Genomic DNA, 21,406 nt, shown 5'->3' on the forward strand with positions numbered 1-21,406 from the left:
CTTTATTGAGAGGCACCATCCACCAGCTTACTTTCTCTCCAGTGGGCCTTCCTCACCTCTTGGAAATGCAACAATACTGCAAAAGCTACCAGAGTCATTGCATTTATTTGGAGCTGTAAGAAGGCAGGAAAGCCTTTAGAGGCACAAAAATCTTCTAGTTTAGGTGGCAAGTAACAGGTTTTCTCAAATCATACACAGCTTGAGTATCAAAGCTTCCGCAGACCTCAAATACCAAGAGTTCGACAGACATGGCCAGATACTCACTGGTGCTACCTTTTCCTCTAAGTGCATTCATTTCGCCTCCTATCCTCTTTTAGATTACATCCTTAATTTTGTGAAGAATCATAACTTCAGTGAAATAATGTAAAGACTTTCGGTTGCAGTGGTCAACTTAAAAATAAAAGTTGGTTTGCTCCTGGTAGTTATTTAGTTCCATATGATTTCTGGCTTTAGTGTATCAAAGACTCACCATGTGGCTTTGCCAAAACCATTTAGATAATTAAATAAATAACATTAATAAGATTAAATTATTAGGGAGGTTGGCAGTTAGCTTTAATTACCAGGAATTTAAACCACACCTTAACTTCTGCATAACAGGGCAAAATCACCTTCAAGCAAGACACTTGCTGAACTCTAGAACCGAGGCATCTTAGTGGTTCCTGTAAGACATGCCTGATGGTTTTTTGTGATGTAAAAGGTATGAGATGTGATGAAAGTTTTTCCCCTCTCTTGGAGGTCTTATTCCCACGTGGATCCTGTTATGTTTAATCAGATATGAGAGCACTCTCCAGCCTTTCCCTTAATAGAGGTACCTCTGGCTTACTTCTTCCTAGGGCAAATTTAAGGAAGTCAACAGAGAAATGCTTTAAAGCCTCCATTCCTATTTGAAATCTGATTGAAATAGGCTTAGAAATTGCTAGGGAACAATTTGCTCTTATGCAGCATGACTGCATAAAACTGGTGTCTGGGAAAAGAACACAGTGAATTGATATTTTCTTGTAAAAATGCACTAGCTGTTCTGATTAAGATACCTATCTCGTAATGCTGAGCAGGGTGTGAGTCAGCTCAAGCAGCCTTTGCTTAATCCCACTTCACATTATGCTTTTTGCCCCTAAGTCTTTCTCAGCCTGAAGTTTTCCCTATCTATTTTCATACTTATACAGAATGCAACGTATCTGAACCTGAATGTTTCTCTAGAAACCCTGGTCATTTCTCTATGTTCCGCCTTTTTGCTGATTCATTCAGACAAATGAAATACCTGCCACACATAGGCAGAAAAAACCCACATGGATAACGGTAAATCTGAAAGGAATGAGACTAACAGCCTGGCGAGACAAGTAACTTCCAGCTGCTTCTGCAGGTTTATTTCTTAAAGCCATTGACTCGAAATGTTGAAGTGAAATCAGCTTCTTGGTGTTTGGGGGTCTTCAGAGTTTCTGTCTCATACTGTTCAGATGGCTGCAGCTGTGAAATACAGCATATGCCTTCAGCTGGTTTAGGAATCTTGTATATCACCCGTGCCTTGTCTTATCATTACAAAATCACTGCTCAAACCTTCTGCAGCACCTGCGATTGAAGGTGTTGTCAAAGGCTTTATTGTAGGAACAGCACTTTGAAAACTCCTAAGTTTTCAGGCTGTCATCCTGCTCTGGTAAGCAATGCAAGATGTCCTCTGAGACCTACCTGGCTTTGAGCAGGTATGGCTGCTGCCAAAAAACAAACACGGCACTTGTGGGGGAGCCCCTCCACTCTGCACTGGGATGTGAACCAGGAAAGCCAGTGCAGGGCAGGACACAGTGTGTGTTTACCTGGTGGGAAGCACCTGTGTAAGTGTTTGCTATATGCAACATCTATTTCTTAAATTGATTGCTCATAAAGCTGCAAGAAATATGTTTATGTCTCAGAGAATGTGCCCTGTGCTGGGCACCCATTTTCAGTGATGGCTCGCTCCCTTGCAATGTGTTGATCGCTACAAAACCAAATGTTAAATACTAAAACATGTCTGGAAAACATTATATATACATATATCGCCTTTTGTTTATTCCTCACTCTGGCTTAACTTAGACGTATGTGAGTCCTTGCTTTTTACTCACTGAAATATTTCCTTTTGGAGTGACCAATTACCATACATCTGTATGTTATTTGAGAGTGCTGCAAAAACTTGCCCTTCACAGGTTATGAATTTTGTGGATTTAGAGTTTGTTTGGGGTTTCTTTCTGTCTCTGGTTAGCGGCTTCGTGGTTTTCTTCAGCAGAGGCTGAAGTTATCCAAATAATGCACCGTGACTTTACTTCAAATCAAAACGATAAAATACATTTAATGATATAAATATACCTGACAAAAATCCAAAGCCAATAAAGTCAGCCATTATGTGAATAGTTTCAGTTATCCCCTTCTTATCCTGCAGGCTTGTTATCTCAGATTTTCACAGCTGCTTGCATAGATTGCTGTCATGGTGAATAATAGCTGTACGCCTGAGATTACCAAAGGAGTGTGGATTTACAGAGGTCCACCAAACTTCTAAAATGTATGAGACATCCATATACATTAATTAATATGTGTGGGAGTACTATCAGAGTCAGACAAGAGCAGTGGATGTCCTGATATCAATCTTATGGGTAAAGTAAAAATACCCCTTAGGGGTAAATTTGTTCCTGAGGTAGTTACACTACAGCAGGGACAAGTCTGGAGCTGGGTTTTCATAGGTGTTCAACCTTGGTTTTCCTTGCATTCATACTAAACAGGGCTCTGAAATTAAACAGTGTTTTGCAGCAGCTGATCGCTTTTTGAGTGCAGTTAAGGCAGTGTGTAGGTTTTTAAGAATCCAACCATTTTCCTACCAAGGGTTTGACTGTCTATCAACAGAGTTTCACTCGTGGTGTCACTACCTGCCCTTTTGATCCCAGGGAAGTATATCATGATGCCAGCATGAGCCTGGAGGCTTCTGTTTGTTCTGATAAGCAAGGATTGAGAGCGGACACATGAGGCTTTGAGGTGCTGAAATAAATACTCACCGTTTCGACAGGGTTTTCAGTTTGCACTAGGAGCACCATGGCTGAGGAGATTAAGCATTGGGCTGCAAGTGGGTTTTGGCTCTGCTCTGGCACTTAATGAGTAGGCACGCAAGCAGCTAAAAAACCTTGGGAGATCAGGAAAGAAGGTACTGTCTCCAGCTTCTTTCACCTCTCTGTGCTCTCTAACTAGCTACCAGCCTTGAGATCTTCCAGTAAAACTGTTCATATAATAATTTCTTTGGCTTAGTCGAAAACCCCTCACACTGAGTTCAAGTGGCAGTTCTGGTTTGGTTGGTTGGAGGAGGGGGTGGTGGTGGAGGGGGTTGGTGTTTTGTTTTTGTTCTTTATTCTTTTGTTTGTTTGGTTTTAATCTGCTGGAAAGGGCCTGATCTGATGTGAAGCTCTGTGGGCAGATCTGAGAGGGAAGAGACCTCCAGCAGTGGTGGCAGACGGGGCAGCAATCAGGGACTTCCAGCATCCCAATGGTTCTGCCTCCTGGGTGATTCGGATTCTTTGGTCAAGCCGCACAACTCCCACAGGTTTTTGCATGCATAAACTGATGCAAAGACATCTGCTATTCTGGCAGCAGTATGTGAGACAGGAGTACGTAATGGTTCCTCTGATGTGCCAGGCATGCAGTCGGTCCTGAGAATCTCCAGTTATCCAGACCCATTACTTTCAGTACTGGGACAGAATGACTGCTGTCCATGCGCTGGGCCAATCTCCCAAATAGCAGATGGATGGTTTTGGACACAACCTCTTCAAGAAGTTAGAAAAATTGGCACTGCAGCCACTGAGGTTTTGGATGGAGCAAGGAAGGTGCTTCTGTATAATTTCATTTTCAGTAGTAGGAGACCATGACACTTTTCATTCTGCTGAGCTTTCTTTCATTGGGGCTAGCAACTTGAGGTTGTTTCTCTGAGGTTGATCCAGATGTTAAAACACTTGAGGGCTTTCTTTGTGCAAATGCAAGGGCAAGAAGCAGGTTCTGTTCAGCACTGAGTAGTGCAGGGGGTTTTATGAGGACAGCACTCTGGGTAAAGGCAGGAAAGGTTGCAGAGCCATATGGCAAACAATGAATTCTAAATACAGTGTATGCATTCAAGTAATGGTATCTAAAATATTTACTTTGATTGAATAATTGCATTAAATATAAGTATTACAACTATTGAGGTGCATTATGTGAGTAATGGTCCAAAATCAGTTACACTGCTGTAACAAGTCTAGATTTCACACTAGAAAATTGCCAGCCCAGCATGGCCAGGCTTTAAGCAGCACTCTGCCTTATACAATTGAAGTTAGCAGTTGGCTAGTCTAAAACTCTGAGTCAAAAAGCTGTCCGTTATGATTTAAACCCTTTTAATACATGAAAGAGTAAACACTAGGAGGCAAAATTGATAGTTTACGAAGTCCATGTTTATATTCAGGGAGAGGGAAGTTGGTTTCTTCCATTTTGCTCTTAAAACAGCATCTACTCTACTCCAAATAGATCACTTGTCACTGTAGTTTTATTTCTGTCTCCTATTTAAACAATGACCTAGAAGAATTACTCACCTCTGAATTTATTTTTCAGAGGAAATTGAAAATTAATATCATACTGCTGAGAAAGCAATTAGTATTTCACTGAACAGTCTCAGTCCAAGGTTCTCAGAATATCATTTCAAAAATCACATTCATTTTTAATTCAGCTCAGTCTGTCATCCGTTAAGCCTGATTCAGCAAGGTGAAACTATGTTGTATACATCAATTCATTCACACATTTAAAATTTGTAAAGGTGTAAGCTTTTAACTGCTTATGCTGTGATAGTCACAAGTTTATATTGTGTGCATTGTATATGTCTAAATATATCCATTTATACATATATTATTCTTTTTTCTTTCAAGTTCAGGGACTAATATCAGGAAGGAGAATGACACCTGGCAGCATGGCTATCATGCTGGACCTCAGTTAATGACACTAGAATCTATTTTTTTATCTATGAAATCTCAGTCATTACAACAAAAGCCAATGTCAAAAAATCATAGAATGGTCTGGATTGGAAAGGACCTTAAGATCATCTAGTTCCAACCCCCCTGCCATGGGTAAGGATACCTAGCACTCAACCATGTTGCCCAATGCTCTGTCCATCCTGGCCCTGAACACTGCCAGGGATGGAGCATTCACAACTTCTTTGGGCAACCCATTCCAGTGCCTCACCACCCTCACTGTAAAGAACTTCTTCCTTAGATCTAATCTAAACTTCCCGTGTTTAAGTTTAAACCCATTACCCCTTTGTCTAGTCACTACAGTCCCTGATGAAAAGCGTCTCTTCAGCATCTTTGTCGCTGAGGTGTGTTTTGCTACAACACCTACAGTAGAGAGTATTGCTTTGCAAGCCCTGCCATACACCACAAGCCTCTGATTCCCTTTACTGACATGTAGAGTCTCTGCTGAAATGCAAATAGGCTATGGAGAGCTCTAGGTAGCCAACTGCATGACTAATGTCAGGGTTTTCTTTCTTGAGAAATGTTTTGGACATGCCCACCTGAACCTGATCATTCAATAGTTTAAGGCCAAACCATGATGGCTTTATTTTATATTTTATTTTCAGTTTGTCAAATTAATATTGGCACAGGGTATCTTTGTCGGAATTAATGACCAGCTCTCCTCAGTGACATTTAGCTATGCATGGACAATCAGGTCCTCACAGCTACCTGATTTTGCAAGGCTTACTTGCAAGTCATTGCTTAAGTATACTGATTTGTTAACGTGGTAAAAGCCAGTTGAAGGGTCTAATGCATTCATCTCACTTCACTTTCCCTCTCACCAATTTTGCGACATTTCAAAGCAGCCTATGGAAGTTGGCAATGCTTCAAAGTAAGTAATAGCTCTGTAAGCTTCTTAATCAGCACTTCCCAGTCTCACAGGTAGTGGTAGGCAAGTACACCAGGTGCTCTTTGATTAGCTTCTTGCTAAGGAAGTGAAATTTAAATCAGTTCATCAGAAAAGAAATGACACATTGTGCTATTTAGGATTTGTATCCAAGCTCTTCATTTTATGATTTACTCTGGTGAATTATCTTTGTGATTAAACAGTATCCTCCATCAAAAATAACAACAGCTGCTCTTTGTGCCAGCTATTCCAAGTGACAGACCTCAAATTGGCTATTTTATCATGGCCAGCATTTTCCACCTTGCCATTGGGCACCAAATTAAAATGGCCTGAACTTTAGAGATCTGGAGTACTCACAGTTTAACTGTGAAGTTAAGTGATACATATGAATACTAAGCAGATTTTTAGAACCCCCACTTAAAAGCCTTTTATCTGATGTACAAAATCCTCTTTTACAGTACAAAGAAATAGTGAAAACTGGGTTCTGTGATGTTTGCACTTACACTGGTATTCTCTTTTTATTTCAAGTTCATGAACTATATTGCAAGGTACAGGTAAGCTTCCACAAATAGGGTGCATAATTTCCAACTGGTTAAGTAAAATTAAAAAAATAAAAATTTTTTTACTCTATTTTATTTACAGATCTTTAGGGAAATATGTGTACAATATGAGATACATCCTTTACATCATTTATACTGCAGATCATCTGACTGCTAGGGTAATTGCAGTGAGTAATTATATATATGAATTGATTTTTCAGAAGTTACTCTCTTACAAAATTATTTGGAGCTCCAAATATTGCTAAACTCATAGAACAGGAGTATGGATATCCCAGTGAGCCACTGCTGCTGAGATTGTTGCAGAACCACTAGATTTGCTTTCATGTTCAATTTTTTATTAGCTGTTCTCAAGTATGGTTTTACTTTAAAGAGAAATAACCATTTATTTACTTCCTACAGTCTGCAGTGATATGGTATTACTAGAAAGAGACAGTGCAAAAGCAGCTAAAGACAGAGCTCTGAAAAGGATTCATTTTAATTTAGTAGTTGGGAAAAAAAACAACCCAACATTAAGTAAAAATTCATATTAGAGACAACTAAGTAATGCAAGGAAGCGCATTTAATGCGGTGTAAAGGTGGTTTCATTTTATGTTGTTTTTCAAGAAAGCAAAGCAGATAAATAGTGAAAGCATGAAAGTATATTATTAATAAAAAACTATAAATGTATAAAGGAAAAAAACCCAACAATCTGAGGATTTTTAGCTTGCCAAGTTGCTGAAGTTAAGTATGTGCATTTACTCATTATCATACAAGACATAGAAACATCATGATTTTATTGCTTGCCCTGTTAAAATTAGCACAGATGTCCCAGCTTGGAATGGCATTAGTTTTGAAATTCTCTGCCTTGTTTGTAAAGTCAGATCATGCTTTTGCCACTGATGGAGAGTAATCCCCCAAACAAAAAGACTTCATTGCTTCTGAGATCCAGACTTTCAAAAGTCCCCTGTAGCTTGGGTGACAGGTTTTCCAGGTGTCTTAGAAGAGGTGAGCCCATGCAGTTCATGACTGCCAAGAGGAAGAGGCTGTAAAGGTCCCATTGAGACTTTGGCCTTAGAGCCCTTCATCACCCCACCCAGATGTACTGTGAGAAGGTGGTTGCTTGAGTTTCATCAGCATTGCAGTATCACAGGGTGATTGATGTTAGCAGGGGCTTCAGGAATCTCTCTTCCAACCTTCTGCTCAAAGCAGGATGAGTAGTGAGTTTGGACCAGGTTACTGCTCTTGGAGGCACTCTTTTGGGCAGCTCTAGTAAAGCAGTTCTCCGTTATCTCAAAGATGCTTGTTCATGGGAAGCTGCGAGGACCTGTAAGACCTACCAGCTACGTCACTTCTTCACTTGTCTTTGAATTCACTTGTGCTACTAGACCTGGTATTATTTGGGTTAGCTTCACAATTTAAAAGCACTGCTTCCATCATGGAAACTTCTACTGCTTTCCCTCTAACTGAATGTGTCAGCAATTACAGCTCTCAGCCAAAAGAATCTGCAGGATCAGACCCAGTATTAAAACTTCATATTTTCCTGAAAAGCCTTTGTTCAGTAGAAATTGCTTGAACAAAGAGATCTGAAACTCACATTCTTATGCACTCTCTCACTTTTGTTCACATGAATCAACTTTTGCAGGCAGAATCCTTGCACAGGGGTAAAAGATAAAAGTATTCTTCTCACCCTAAATGTGTTAGGATAAGATAGGATGTGTGCAGAAAGAGTGCACACAGCAGAGCTGTTACACTTGCTCCAAGCTGGCAGGCTCAAATCTTATCACCCTTTAGAACATACCCACAGCAGGCTGTATGATGGCTATCCAAGCTGACCCTCGGATAAAATTCAAATTTTAAAAGATTACAGACAGTCTGTTTCAACAAGCCTAAAGAAAATCAATGTAGAAACTTAACTTTCCTTTCAGATTTTTCATCTGCTTTTATCCTAGCCAGTTTGCACTCTCAATTGGTTCTCGTGACATAGTTATTTCTTACCTCAAAACCTAATGTTACGTTCTGTATTTCACAGCTCTAGTTCTTCAAAGCTTGGCTAACCCCATCACTAGGAGGATCTGCTGTCTTTCTGCAAAATCACACTATGTTTCTGAATGAGCAGTCAAACTCTAAAAGTCTGCCGTACAGGCTGAAGGCCTTCGTTTGCACCTAATGTCTCAGTGCAAAAAGGTTTTTTGACACATTAAGTACAAGCTTAGTGTGAGATTGGTAGGTTTATAGCCTTGCCAAACTGGGGAGAGGTCTTTTGGCTTCGGTAGGGTTGAGATTTCACCCTGCGGGAAAAAAACCTGTAGGCAGAATACTGTAAAAATCATACTGTACCTTCTCTCAGCCCTCCCTCATCTTGCAAAGCGAATGCTTACAGGTGCTTCACTGGAGCTGGCTGAATGAGGAAAGGCAGTCAAGCTTGACTGCAATTAATACTGCTAAAGCAGGGGAAAAAGGTCTATCTGCTTTAAAAATCATGAGCCCAACTGTCTGTTTTCTAATCTAAGGCGAGAAAATGGAGCTTCAGAACACCGGCACCAGTGGACAAAAGAAATCATTTTCTGCTGGTCTGCTTAGTATGGGATGAGTTGACCTTGAAGCTTTTAGAAAAAGCAAATGAAATAAAAGTGGATAACTCAGTCACTAACTAACAAAACACCTGCACCATTCTGGCAATGTTATAGGTTACATTTATACTTTCAAACTTTACCTCACAGAAATCAGATAGTGATCTGTCACATTATTACAATGCTAAAGCTATAAAAGAAAGCGTGAAACCAATATTATAGCTCGGTAAAAAGGCCACAAAGGGTATTTATGTAATGAGATATTATACATCGTCTAGACACAGTGGGCAAAAACCATAATGAATGTGGCTTAATAAAGCAAACCTTCACTATGGTGATATTCAGAATATTACTTTGGTGTTTGATGTACAATTTAGGTGCACTGACCCACTAAAGTAACACAAAAAATCCTGCCTACCGTCTTAGCATCTATCTATGTGACAGGCTGCCCGCGTGTAAATTGTGTCTCCAAAGATCCACAGCAGCATGCAAGCAAGATCTGAAGTACATCTGAAGATAGAGCATGCCAAGTGAAGCTGTGTTATCTGGAGGTGAGGCATAGCTAATGCAGTGTGATGATTTTTATGGCATTGTTGATTCATGCTATACTGGATCACAGCATAAGCTTACCTATACCTATTTTGCCTAGTCTTCCTTCCTGATCTATCTAATTCATGTATGCCAAAATCCTCTATTGGTTTTGGCTCTTCAAGACTTTCTGAAGTCAGGTCTAGAGTTGTAAATTGTTAGGTTGCCATCCATAATGCAAGGACTGCAAAATCTCTGAAAGGAATGTTTTTCCTTTAATTAAAGGTGTTTCTCTAAATACCATAGAAAATCCCACTGCCGGTTGGAAGTAAGCATGACCAGATTACATTATTCACTGCAGTATGCCCATTAGAAAGTGATACGATGGTAATCAGGTGGTAATGTGGTATATTAGACTTGGTATCTTGGCCAGAAGAGGCTCACATGGTAATTGCAATCAAGCATGATGTTGTGGTTGGTGATACTGTTTAGAAAAACCCCAGGGAAAGCGTTGTTTTCACAAAGTGTACTGAGATTCTGCAGTGAAATAATTAGAAAAGCATGACTGACTTTTCATTTCATATACTCTTATTTATTGATGTTATTCTGAAGAAGCTACAGTGGCATTATTTAGTATGTTTTTTTGCTGAAATTAACCAACTGGATTCTTGTTCTGAAAAGATCTCCCCACCCTCTTCCTGGAAAGTTATTTTTGTGTAATTTATCACTTTATTGACAGTGTGTGTATTTCTAGTCATAACAGTGTTCCTTACAGCATAGGATGTCAGTATTTGTATTTAATTACTCTTTTCTTATGTCAAATACCTTTTATTATCCATCTGATTAATTCTATCCAAATGTAGAATAAGGATGAAATTTACCATGTTCAATACCTTTGAGATTAATCACAGAGAATCACCTTGTTTGCATATATTTGTCCCATAAAATATTTGCATTACCCTAAATGTTGTAGTTCAGTAATTCCCCTCCTATTCCTTATTTCCATTCACATAACAAAACTTAAATGAACCAGATATGAATTAACATAAAAATTATTGAATTTTGAAAAACCCTGACCAGTGAAGATCTTTTGTTACCAGCAAACTAAGGCACTGAAGCTGCATCCTGAAAATGCTGTGCTTACAAATGTATTTAATTCCAGTTAATCACATCCTTACCCATTTTTCAGCTGTCAACATTAATGATCCATAGTCTAACCTTAATATAACATTTTTTTGTTTGATTTGATTACTGGTTTAGCTCCAGAAGTGTTCCAGGCCTTTATGGATGGAGGTCCAGGATACTCATACCCAGTGGACTGGTGGTCGCTAGGAATTACAGCATATGAATTACTGAGGGGTTGGGTAAGAAAGATGGGTTTTGTTGTTGCTACTTAACACATTGACGAACAGAAGTCCCAAAGTTTGCAGTGCCCCTGAGTGCACCCTTCAGGATAAAATCTGGGTGGATGGGTCTCAGGTCAGGAACACTGTCCTGGGTCTTTCCCAGATGGAAACATTCTTGGGAAAGTTTCACCCCATTTTCAATTACGTTTGCCTATGTTTGGCTAAAGAAAGGCCTAATGTTTTAATGGCTTCTCCACAATGCTGAATTGGTACTTTACAATGGTACTTTTTTCCAAATAGAAGTTGAGATACTTTAAGCTTTATTATGTCTTTGTTTCTCTTGGCTAATACCTTAAAAGAGCTAATGCATTATCCTAAGATGTTTGGTCCAACTACAGAAAATGCTTATCTGCCAGTGCACTTGTTACTTATCTAATCAATTACGTGAATAAGCTTAATGAAAAAATCTTCCTCAGCATGGTCAAACATCACAGAAGATAATGGAAAATTCTCTTCCATTTTGGTTCAAAGGATTGAAGTTGGTTGCTTAAATATTTACAATCCCAATGGAAAACAGTAATTTAGATACTGTTTAAGGATAATGACATAGCTAAAGTAGCTGTTTGGGTTTTTTAATTATTATTTTAATTCCTATCTTGGAAAGAGTATTTTATTGCATTGCAGTATGCTGTTTTTAAAGAAAGGAGTGTTTGTTATCATATGACACTAAGTACCACTACACTCTCCTGTTAAGCACTTTGTAATCCATCCCACGAAGATCTCAGTTTCATTTAGGATGACAGGCAAAGGAAATTACAAATAAAGAACAATTATTATTCCTATTTTTAGACAGAAACTTCATTTCAGAGTGTCTGCACATTGTTACTTCAATCCAGAAGCTATATTTTTCAGAGGCAAACTTGGTCAATCTATTTTGTATTTCCATAGAAATGGCAAAAGTCATGCTTCTGATACAAAGAACTTTCCCATGCCAAATCTCGGTGCCTGTTCTCGAAGCACAGGAATATTAATACCCTTAAAAAAAGGATTTCTCCACCATCATTCTGATAATCTACCTAACTTTTTAAGCTGACAGCTGACATTCTTCACAGTATGGAAGATTTTAACCTGAACAGTTAAGGTCTCGCAGTGATAAGCATAATACATTCTCAGCCCTAGTCATAGACAGTAGTACTAGCTTCACATATAAGAAATTGAAAGAAGATCCTGCTGGTTTTCTACCAACCCTTTCACCAATGGGTGTCTCCAAGAAAGCTGCACAATGAATGTGTAATGAAAGCTGAACTCCCAAGGCTAATCATCAAAGATCACTATAGTGTGACAAAGTCACTTTACTAAATGAAAAATTATACAGAATGGTGTCCATTTGCCAAGATCCATGCAATCTTTTCTGAATAAGTCTATCTGGCTACAGACAAAGCAAAGTTGAGATTGAATCTGTCCATGCTCCAGTCAATCAAGCCAGCTGCTTGTTTTCTCCTGAAGAATGGCTCTTGCTCACTGAGCAAGCCGGAGGGTGGTTTGGCAGGCTATGCCTTTGTGTGGGCTAGGAAAAGGTGTATTTTTTCCTGAATTCTATTTCTAAACTTTTCTAGTCCAGACAAGGCCTAAACTAGCAACAGTGATGACAAGAGAAGTAGTTGTGAGTTGAGGAAATGTGCTTAACCTGAGGCATGTTGCTGTCTGCAACAACTGCGAGTTCCGAAGCTCCATCTGCTGCAGCAGCCCCGCGCAGATGGCTGCAGAGAAGCAGCTTGTGTGTACAAGGTTTCAGGCTAAACCTACAGGCAGGCAGCTCCCTCCTCCTCCACACTTTGTTCAGCAGCAAGAAGGATGCCCCATTGCCACAGAGCAGACGGGTGGGTGCTCGGTGCAGCCCACCCGCTGCAGAGCCACCCATATATATGACTTTTCTGCATGGTGCATGGGGAAGGCAGGCAGGAAGGAAGGAGGGAGCATCAGAAATGAGAAGCATCAGAAATGTCAACTGTTTTCGAGCTCTGAGCTGCGCATGTGTGTGACACTGCCTGCCTGAATTCAAAAGGAGCTAAGTAAGAATGAGCTGCTTTATACCAAGCTGCATTTTTGTTTGTGTTTGCCTCTACTGTTGTGGGATGGAAAATTCCTCAGAGGAGGCTCAGGGTGCTCAAGGCGTTACAGCCATTCTCATGCCTTGCTCTCTACTACCAGGCAGTCAAGACAGCACATTGCTGAAAACAGGGCTGTAGCTATAGGAGTAAATTGTGTCTGGTACAGAGCTGTCAGGACCATTTTTTTGTTATTGACAGTAGTGCTAGTATTCCTCAATATGTTGCAGGCACGTTTCTCTCCTTAACCAGTTTCTAATAAGAGACTTAATGAGAAAGAAGTAAATCATAAAGCTTTGCATCAAGTCCATGATACTGCATGATGGAAACCATGACACATACCAGTCTGTTCCTAAAGTACAGACCACTGCTAAAATATAGTAACTTTACATACTATGCCCTCAGTATAGGCAAGGTGAAGGAAAAAGGTCATAGGTGGAATTCTTGGACATTGACTTTCACTGCAATGTCAACAATTTGTAGGAAATTTCATGAACAAAAGCAAACTAGATTTTTTTTCCTTTTTCACAAAATAAAACAGAAGGGTTCTGACCTTCAAGTGGATTGAGTAGCTGAAAAATATGGGAGACGTAGGTGTGAAGGACCTCAAAAGACCAGGCTTACAATGGCTGTTTATAGTTCAAAATAACTAATAACAATACCAAAAATCTCTGCAAATCTCAAAAAATCAAGACTGCAGAATGCTAATAATCTTTAAAATAAATTTTTAAGGATTTCCCACCCAGGGAACAGGCATGGGCAGAAACATTCTTAACAGAAAAACTTTCAATGATTCATTATTCCTTAAAGTGTTATTTTTAGAGCTAAATCACCATTTATAATGATCGGTGTGAATTCTGGCTCAATAATCATATTGGTCACATTGTTACATGAAGTCTAAATCAGCAGTAGGTTACTTCCAGACAATAAACAGAATGTTAACTTTCCATTTTTAGTAGCTGTTTTAGGGCAGCATCACCATAGGTAGGGAAAAACATATGACAGACCATTTCAAATGACAGTTTTGTACCTCATTCAAGAAAATTATTTAGAGCGGACAATTAGGTCCTGTTGAATTTGTATGGACATGATAGAGTTAAATGACAACAGACTAACTGAATGTGAATCAGAGCAAAGAGACTTAAGCAATCCTTCAATTTATTTTTAGAACATCTCAGTGCTTTAGAATGAACTGTTTCCTACATATGTTCAAACATGTACATGAATCTTCTCAAAATGAGAATATTTTCTAGGCCTTTATGAGAACATTTTCTAGGCCTCCAATTCACTATCAGATTAGATAGCTGACATCTATAAATAGTCTTAAATTATAATCTTGTAGCAGTACATGCTAGCAAAAGTCAAGGGATGATTCAGTTCTTAGTGAAGATAATGAGTGTCTGCTCTTTGCTGTTGAGGATATTAGATTAGAAGGTGACTCTGTGTCCTGTATGAATTATGATGCATCAATTTTCACATTGCTGCTATGACGGCATTTGGCTGCAGATCTCATATCACGTATTTGCCACCAGCTGGGTGCAACTTAATTCACAAACAATTCTATCCTTGTTTAAAAAAATACATCAGGTATCCTTCTAACAACTTAATTCACAAATACAAGTCTTTAAAAAGTATGTGCACAGTAACTGATAAGAATATAAATTTATATGTAGTACTCTTATTTCCAAATGCTACATAAAAGATAAATCACAGTGATCTTCATGAACGAAGCACTGTGAAGCCTGGACCTTCTCTTCAGCTATAGAAGAATTTAGGAACTGCAAACACAGGACAGCAGGTCCTGTGCTAATTTTAGATTTAATTTTAAAGTTAATTTTAGATTTCAAAAAGAGCAAAGGAGAAGCATTGGGATTTAGAGTCTACTTTTTTACTGTGGCACTTACACAGATTTTTGTAAGCATTTTTGAATTTCTGTATCTACTAAGTAAAATGAGGATGACAAATCTCGCTTCAGCCACCACTTCACTACTTTGTCCATCTAGAACATAAATGAACATAATCCACATTTCACATAGAATGCCCGAGGAACAAAATTCTTCAGTCATCTCATCTGAACTTATACTTCTTTTCATAGAGAAAAAATTGCAGAGAAAATGCATCTATGAGTAACTACATTCATTACAACCAAGGAAAAGCACACATGCAAGGAAGGATTAGCCTCAAAATTGTTATAAGATGTTTTGATGTTTTTGATATTTCCCACATAAACAACATTGAGCTCAAGAAAATGTGACTGTCTACACTCTTTTATCTGTTCATGCTGACTTGATATTGGTTTAACTTTATCCCAGAGACCCTATGAAATTCATTCATCCACCCCTATTGATGAGATACTGAACATGTTCAAGATAGAAAGAGTTCACTACTCATCTGCATGGTGCAAGGGCATGATAGCACTACTGAAAAAGGTAAGAAAGCTACAAACACCTTGTGTCCTCTCTTCTCTTCCAGAAACCCTTCCAACAATGCAGAGCCATCAGGCAAGCACACACATTAAGTAGTCAAAATTTTGAGGATAAGAGGGTAGTGCTTATTCCTAGAATTTTCTGATTGTGCATGGTGCAGTATTTACCTTGGGGATCAGTAATTCCTACTCTGTACCCTGGCTCCAATCTCTACAGCCCTGGTTGTGTATGTGAGAGAGGGAAGGAAGGACCACCCTGCACTCTGAATATCTGCTCCGTTTTCCAGCCAGGGAACTTAGACATGAAAAGAGCTTTATCTCTCTCTGCCCCATGTTGCTATAGCTGCAACAACTAAAGTCAAGCCACCTTGCTGTAAATGTTACACTACAAGATGGGGTTCTTTCTGAAAGTATCATGACCCTGGAAATCATTTTCTCCCTGAAATCCCAGGTTTTTTGTTTGGTTTAATTTTCTGGCCATACTGCAATGATCATATGTCTCTCTTAGGTATTTCAGGTCATCAATACTGATATCTGAGCAGGAAATATTTGTGAACTGATTAATAGAGCAATAGAAGATCAATTTCTTTTGCAGCAATGACCAATGTATTTTTGATAGATGGAGCAATGAGGTGGCTAATCTTAACTGCTGCCAGGATGCCAAGTGTAACTATATATACCAATAAGTTTAAGATGAAATACAAATTGTTGGGTGGCATTGTACTGTGATATTTCATGTTGCTTGGACCCTTGTGTATTTGTAAACAGACTTTCGTTACTAATATATGCTACATGCCTGCAACAGCCATCTGGTGGCAATTAAATCATATTCATATCCTATGAGTTATCACGTTTATGTTTTAGACTAGGACTTCTAGGAGCTGTTAAAGATCCCCTAGCCATTTCCTTACTCAGAATGTGTATGATACAATTTATGCATGTGATGCATCTATTCTTTTATATAGCATCCAGTCTCTTAGAAAATGCCTTGTGCTTGATCACAGCTCCTCACTAAGGACCCGGAGTGCCGTCTTTCAAGCCTTGCAGACATCCAAAGCTCTCCATACCTAGCTGATGTAAACTGGGATGCTGTTCTAGAGAAAGCTGTGACCCCAGGCTTTGTTCCTAATGTAAGTCAATATTCCAGGTGAATTGTGTTTGCAAATTCTGACTTTAATTATCACTACTTGTTTACTTGTTTATGCTTGCATTTATTGCTCTTCAGTGATTTACTTCTCAAAGAAGCTTTACTTTGGATTCTACTTTCATTTACTCAGCCACAGCTAAGCAAAAATATGGCCCATTTTATTAAATCACAACAAAAACTAATTAACCTTGGTTCACGTTTTGTTCTCTTTCAAATAAAAAAAACATCTTCCAGACTTCTCATTTGAACTGTTAGAGCAAATGGTTGTTGAGCCAAACAATACAGTTGCTGCTGTGAAAGTTAGGCATCTGAGTCACAATTGCAAAACTTTTTAACATCCTAGTGTGATTTTTTTTTTCACTTTTCTGCTGTTCCATAAGACTGACCTATTTCCTTTATGGCATTTCCTACACTAAAACATTAAGATTCTGTGAGGGAATCTGGTGGTTTCTTTATTTGCCATCAGTCTATTTTGTTGGTATTTTCTGGATATTTCCATTTTGATCATATATAAATAAATACAATCAAAAAGCAATGTCTGGTGCTAACATGCTTCTCTACTTTGTTCAGTCATATTGTACCATAATTTTCATAGCAGCATATTTACAGCATAAAAAGTTTTGTTAATTGTTTTTTTTTTATGCAACCGTACATAAAGAAGAGGAAGACTGAATAGCTAAACCCTATCCTCTTCCAGGTGCACATTAGAGTTCTTGCTAAATCTGATGGGGACAAGATTCAGCCTTGCAGAAGCTGAGGGTGAGAATGCATTGCTTAATGGAGCAAAGGCAGCCAGGCAGGTTGCCAAGACAGTGCTGACAGTGTTTGTTGTGCTTCTTGGCACCTGATCAGAGCCTTTCCTGGAAGCAGCAACCTGCAGGAGAAGAAAGCTAAGGGTGAACAAGCAGGGCCTCCCTCTGTGAGCTTGGGGAAAGACCAGGCATATAGCAGGTAACCAGCACAACAGGTGAAGAGAAAGTTGGCCCCTCTTAGGCACTTTAAAACAATGTTCACTGGGGCAAAACTCCAAGGCCAGGACTCCTTCCCTTTTACTCAACATCTCTGCTCCTTGAGTAACTGCTATGCCATGCTGGGCCTGTCCATTATGCTCTCCCAGGTTGCTACCCTAAGCAAAGTACTGCAGAACAAAGTTCCTCCCTGGCCTGGTGGATGATGAACTCTGTTCTCCTGGTGGTGTGGATCTACAAGACAAATGGAGACTTCTTTTCCTGATTTTCTGGTTTTTTTTCAAGTTAGAGCTGCTTTCTGAGATATTGGAGGTGTGGGCTGCCTCCTCAGGCAAAACTCAACAGATCATTTAGACCTTCTACTCTTAGCTGAAAGTTTCATCCAGCTGTCAGCATGTGGGAAACTTCATAATCCTGCTTTGTATTTTGAAAGAGGGATCCCATACCCAAAGGTATAACATACCTGAGGATCCAGAGGAGTACCAGTCTCTGCAAAGCCAACCTGTGCACAGGTACATATCTTAGGACGTAAAGCCAAGAAAGAGGACTTCAACCTGCTTCAGAGAAACCAGCTACTGAAATCTGCCTATAGCAAATCTGTCCTCTGCTCCTCTTGTTGCTCCTGTTGCTGATTTCATTTCCCCAGACATCTCCTTGGTCTCCTCCTTGCTCCCACTCATGCTTGAATTCATAGAGCTATATTTTCCATCTTAACTCTGCTCCTGAGAACTGGATTCAAGCCAGCTTCAGTCTAGGAGTGAGTCCAGGTAATGGGATGTGTTCCACCCTGGTAAGCCTGCCTCCCAAGCAGTGACGTATGGCAGTTCAGCTGTAATAACAGGACCTAATAAAGGGACTGCAAGTTTTCCACATCCAGCTGGCTTACACCCAGAGCTGGAGCACAAGAAGTGTGTGGTGGTCTGCATCTGGCCACAAATGAGTAACCCTAACTCCTTAATTCACGGTTTTCATGTAGCTGTCTGCTTCTTTCCATCTGGATTTAGATTGTTCTGAGGGTACCTCACTACTGAGAGAGTCCAGCAAAGTTTCCTGATTTCTTAAGAATGGCAAAAAAAAGAAATCTTAAATGTCATTTCAGAGGCAATTGTGCAACCAGTGTGTCTGGGACTCCTCTATTAGCCAAGTAGCCTGTCTCTGTGTCTGATGGTGGTGAATGTGGTGGAGACCGAGAAAAGTTCTCTTGAAATACTTGGAACTGTCTGCCATTAAACATCTGTCAGACAGGTATTATTTTCATTTGGATTCACCTGATTTGTGTTTTGGCAGGAACTTATAATACTGAGGACAATATAATATTCCACATTTAAAAGGAAATAAGAATAAAAAGTTACTTTTATTTACCCAGATTAATCCAAAAGTCCCATTACAAGCCCTACCAGACACTTCAGGACAGGGACTGATACTACAGGGCTTATTCCACCTGGTTGATCAGGTCTGCTAGGAAAAACAGTGAGAAGGCAAGAGTCAAGGTCTTGTTCAAGCACATTTCTCTATTATAATAAACTTCACTGTTTCATAAGCATAAATACCTGTTTTGGCCAGGCCTTTTCCAGGAACTTTTTTCTCTATTACACCAGCAAAACCTTCACTGATTAACTGGGAACACACAACAAAATCTTTCTTGATTTTTCAGGCCTTGGTGAGAGGGTGAATTGGGGCCAACATATGCTGTGATTTGGGGATAGTTGTATGACTAGAGAGTTTTCTAAATTGTGACAGCTTGTCACTGTTGTCAGGAGATTGCCTGCCTTCTGTGGGCTGGAGGACACATGGGAGGCTTGTGGTAGGCAGGTCCCATTGGTTAATTTCTCCCTGTATAGTTTGAGTCCATAAACATTGTTTTTGCATAACTAGTACATGTGATTCTTTCTGGTTTACCTAATTTCTTTCTATTCATCTTGGAATCACAAATTGTCAGTAGGTTTTTTATAAGTTAGATATTTAATGAAGGAAGCAAAAAATTACTTAAATGTAATTTGTTTTTATTTTTAAGGCTTCAGAATTAAAGCGATGTATTTTTTAAGTGCTTGAACAAATCTTAAAACTGTACATGCTCAAAAAAAAGGAACTGATATTGATTAAATGCAAAGAATTATTTATAAATAAATATAAATAAGCCATAAACTTCCATTAATAAAAAAAAAGTTTCTAAACCTGACTGAATAGTATGCAGGAAAAGGCATCAGAGAGCTTAATATTACACTTTGAGTATACAGACTTTGCTAAGAATAAAAATGATGGAGTGATCTCTAAATCAAATGTTTCATTGTAGGACACCACAAGTTATAGAAGTGATTCCTGATGTGGTTTTACTGCTTAGTGTCTTTGGTTACTAAATAATATCTGCCATTTATATATCACTTATCTTAGTACTTCCACCTTGACAGTGACAATTGTGTGATTGAACTCTCAGAAGACCAGGAAGAAAACAGGCTGCTTTTAAGATCTTCCATCACAAAATTCAAATGGCTTGCATTCTTTATGTTTTGAGAGAGTGAGGAGAAGAAAGGAGCTCATGTTACTCTGAGCTCACAGGAGCAGAAAAACACTGTCCCAGTAATTATGATGCCAAGTTGTGAGCTTTTTAAAATGTATTGGATTCAGCTGAACCATAGTTTTTCTGGCCATACCCTAGCTCTTACCCCTAAATCAGAGAGGAAGAATTCAATCCCAAATGTTGTCATGAGATGGCTTTATTGCACTAATGAATAGAATTAATAAAACAACCCCTCAAGGCATGAACTATGCTCCTGTAAACTTTCATGCTGAAAAGGTCTGAAAGAATCAAGAACCTGAAAAGAATTAAAGAAGAATCTGAAAAGAATCAAGGAAGGAAAAGACCATATAGAAATGAAGTTTCCAATCAACCTGCTTAAAAAGAACTTCCTGATACAACAAAGATTTGTTCCAAGCATCATAAATTAACATAAAAATGGAGAATCTAGAGTATTTAAGTAATACAAGTAATAGGTAAGAAAAAGCATAGTAAATCATGAAAACACCATTGGGAAAAGCCAGCACAGATTCACCAAGGGCAAATTGCGCTTGACAAAACTCTGACAAAGTAACCTGCTCAGTTGCTGTGGGGTGAGCAGTGGACATTGTCTACCTGTATTTCTCCAAGGCTTTCAATACAGTCTCCCACAGTCTTCTCCTAGAGAAACTGGTATGTAATGGCCTAGACAAGTGGTCTGTGTTGTGGTGGGGAACTGTCTGACCAGCTACAGCCAGAAGGTGGAGTGTCCTGGGTTCAGCTACAGCAGTCATTTTTTTCTCCTTCTTAGTAGCTGGTGCAGTGCTGTGGTTTTGACTTTCAGCCTGGGAACAATGCTGATAACACCGATGGTTTTAGTTGTTGCTCAGTAATGTTTACTCTGACCAAGGACTTTCTCAGTCTCATGCTCTGCCAGGGAGGAGGGGAAGCCAGGAGGCAGCAGAGACAGGACACCTGACCCAAACTGGCCAAAGGGGTATTCCATACCACAGCACGTCATGCCCAGTATAGAAACTGGGGGGAGTTACCCGGAAGGCCCAGATCACTGCTCGGGTCGGGCTGGGTATCGGTCGGCGGGTGGTGAGCGGTTGTGTCCTTTTCCCTTGTTATTCCTCTTATCACTATTATTGGTAGCAGTAGTGGTTTGTATTATACCTTAGTTACTGGAGTGCTGTTATCTCAACCCGTGGGAGTTACATTCCTTCGATTCTCCTCCCCATCCCTCCGGGAGTGGGGGGAGGAAGGAAAAGGGGGGGAGTGAGCGAGCGGCTGCGTGGTTCCAAGTTGCCGGCTGGGCTTAAACCACGACATGGAGGTAAGTACCTCCTTTTCAAACAGGTGACCTGTCACCAGTGGAATCCCCAAGGGATCGAT

General features: G+C 39.5%; 1 protein-coding gene across 1 annotated transcript in view; it reads left to right on the forward strand.

Moving 5' to 3' along the window:
• STK32B (serine/threonine kinase 32B) overlaps nucleotides 1–21,406 on the forward strand; it is a 49,668-nt gene that overhangs the window by 12,518 nt on the left and 15,744 nt on the right. The window contains exons 3-5 of the mRNA XM_010016224.1: nucleotides 10,784–10,887; nucleotides 15,290–15,406; nucleotides 16,407–16,532. Of these exons, the coding sequence (XP_010014526.1) occupies nucleotides 10,784–10,887; nucleotides 15,290–15,406; nucleotides 16,407–16,532 (347 nt within the window). The remainder of the gene's footprint in view (nucleotides 1–10,783; nucleotides 10,888–15,289; nucleotides 15,407–16,406; nucleotides 16,533–21,406) is intronic.

The sequence above is a fragment of the Nestor notabilis genome, unplaced genomic scaffold (assembly GCF_000696875.1).
Source record: "Nestor notabilis isolate BGI_N333 unplaced genomic scaffold, ASM69687v1 scaffold1826, whole genome shotgun sequence".
Classification (NCBI taxonomy): Eukaryota; Metazoa; Chordata; class Aves; order Psittaciformes; family Psittacidae; genus Nestor; species Nestor notabilis.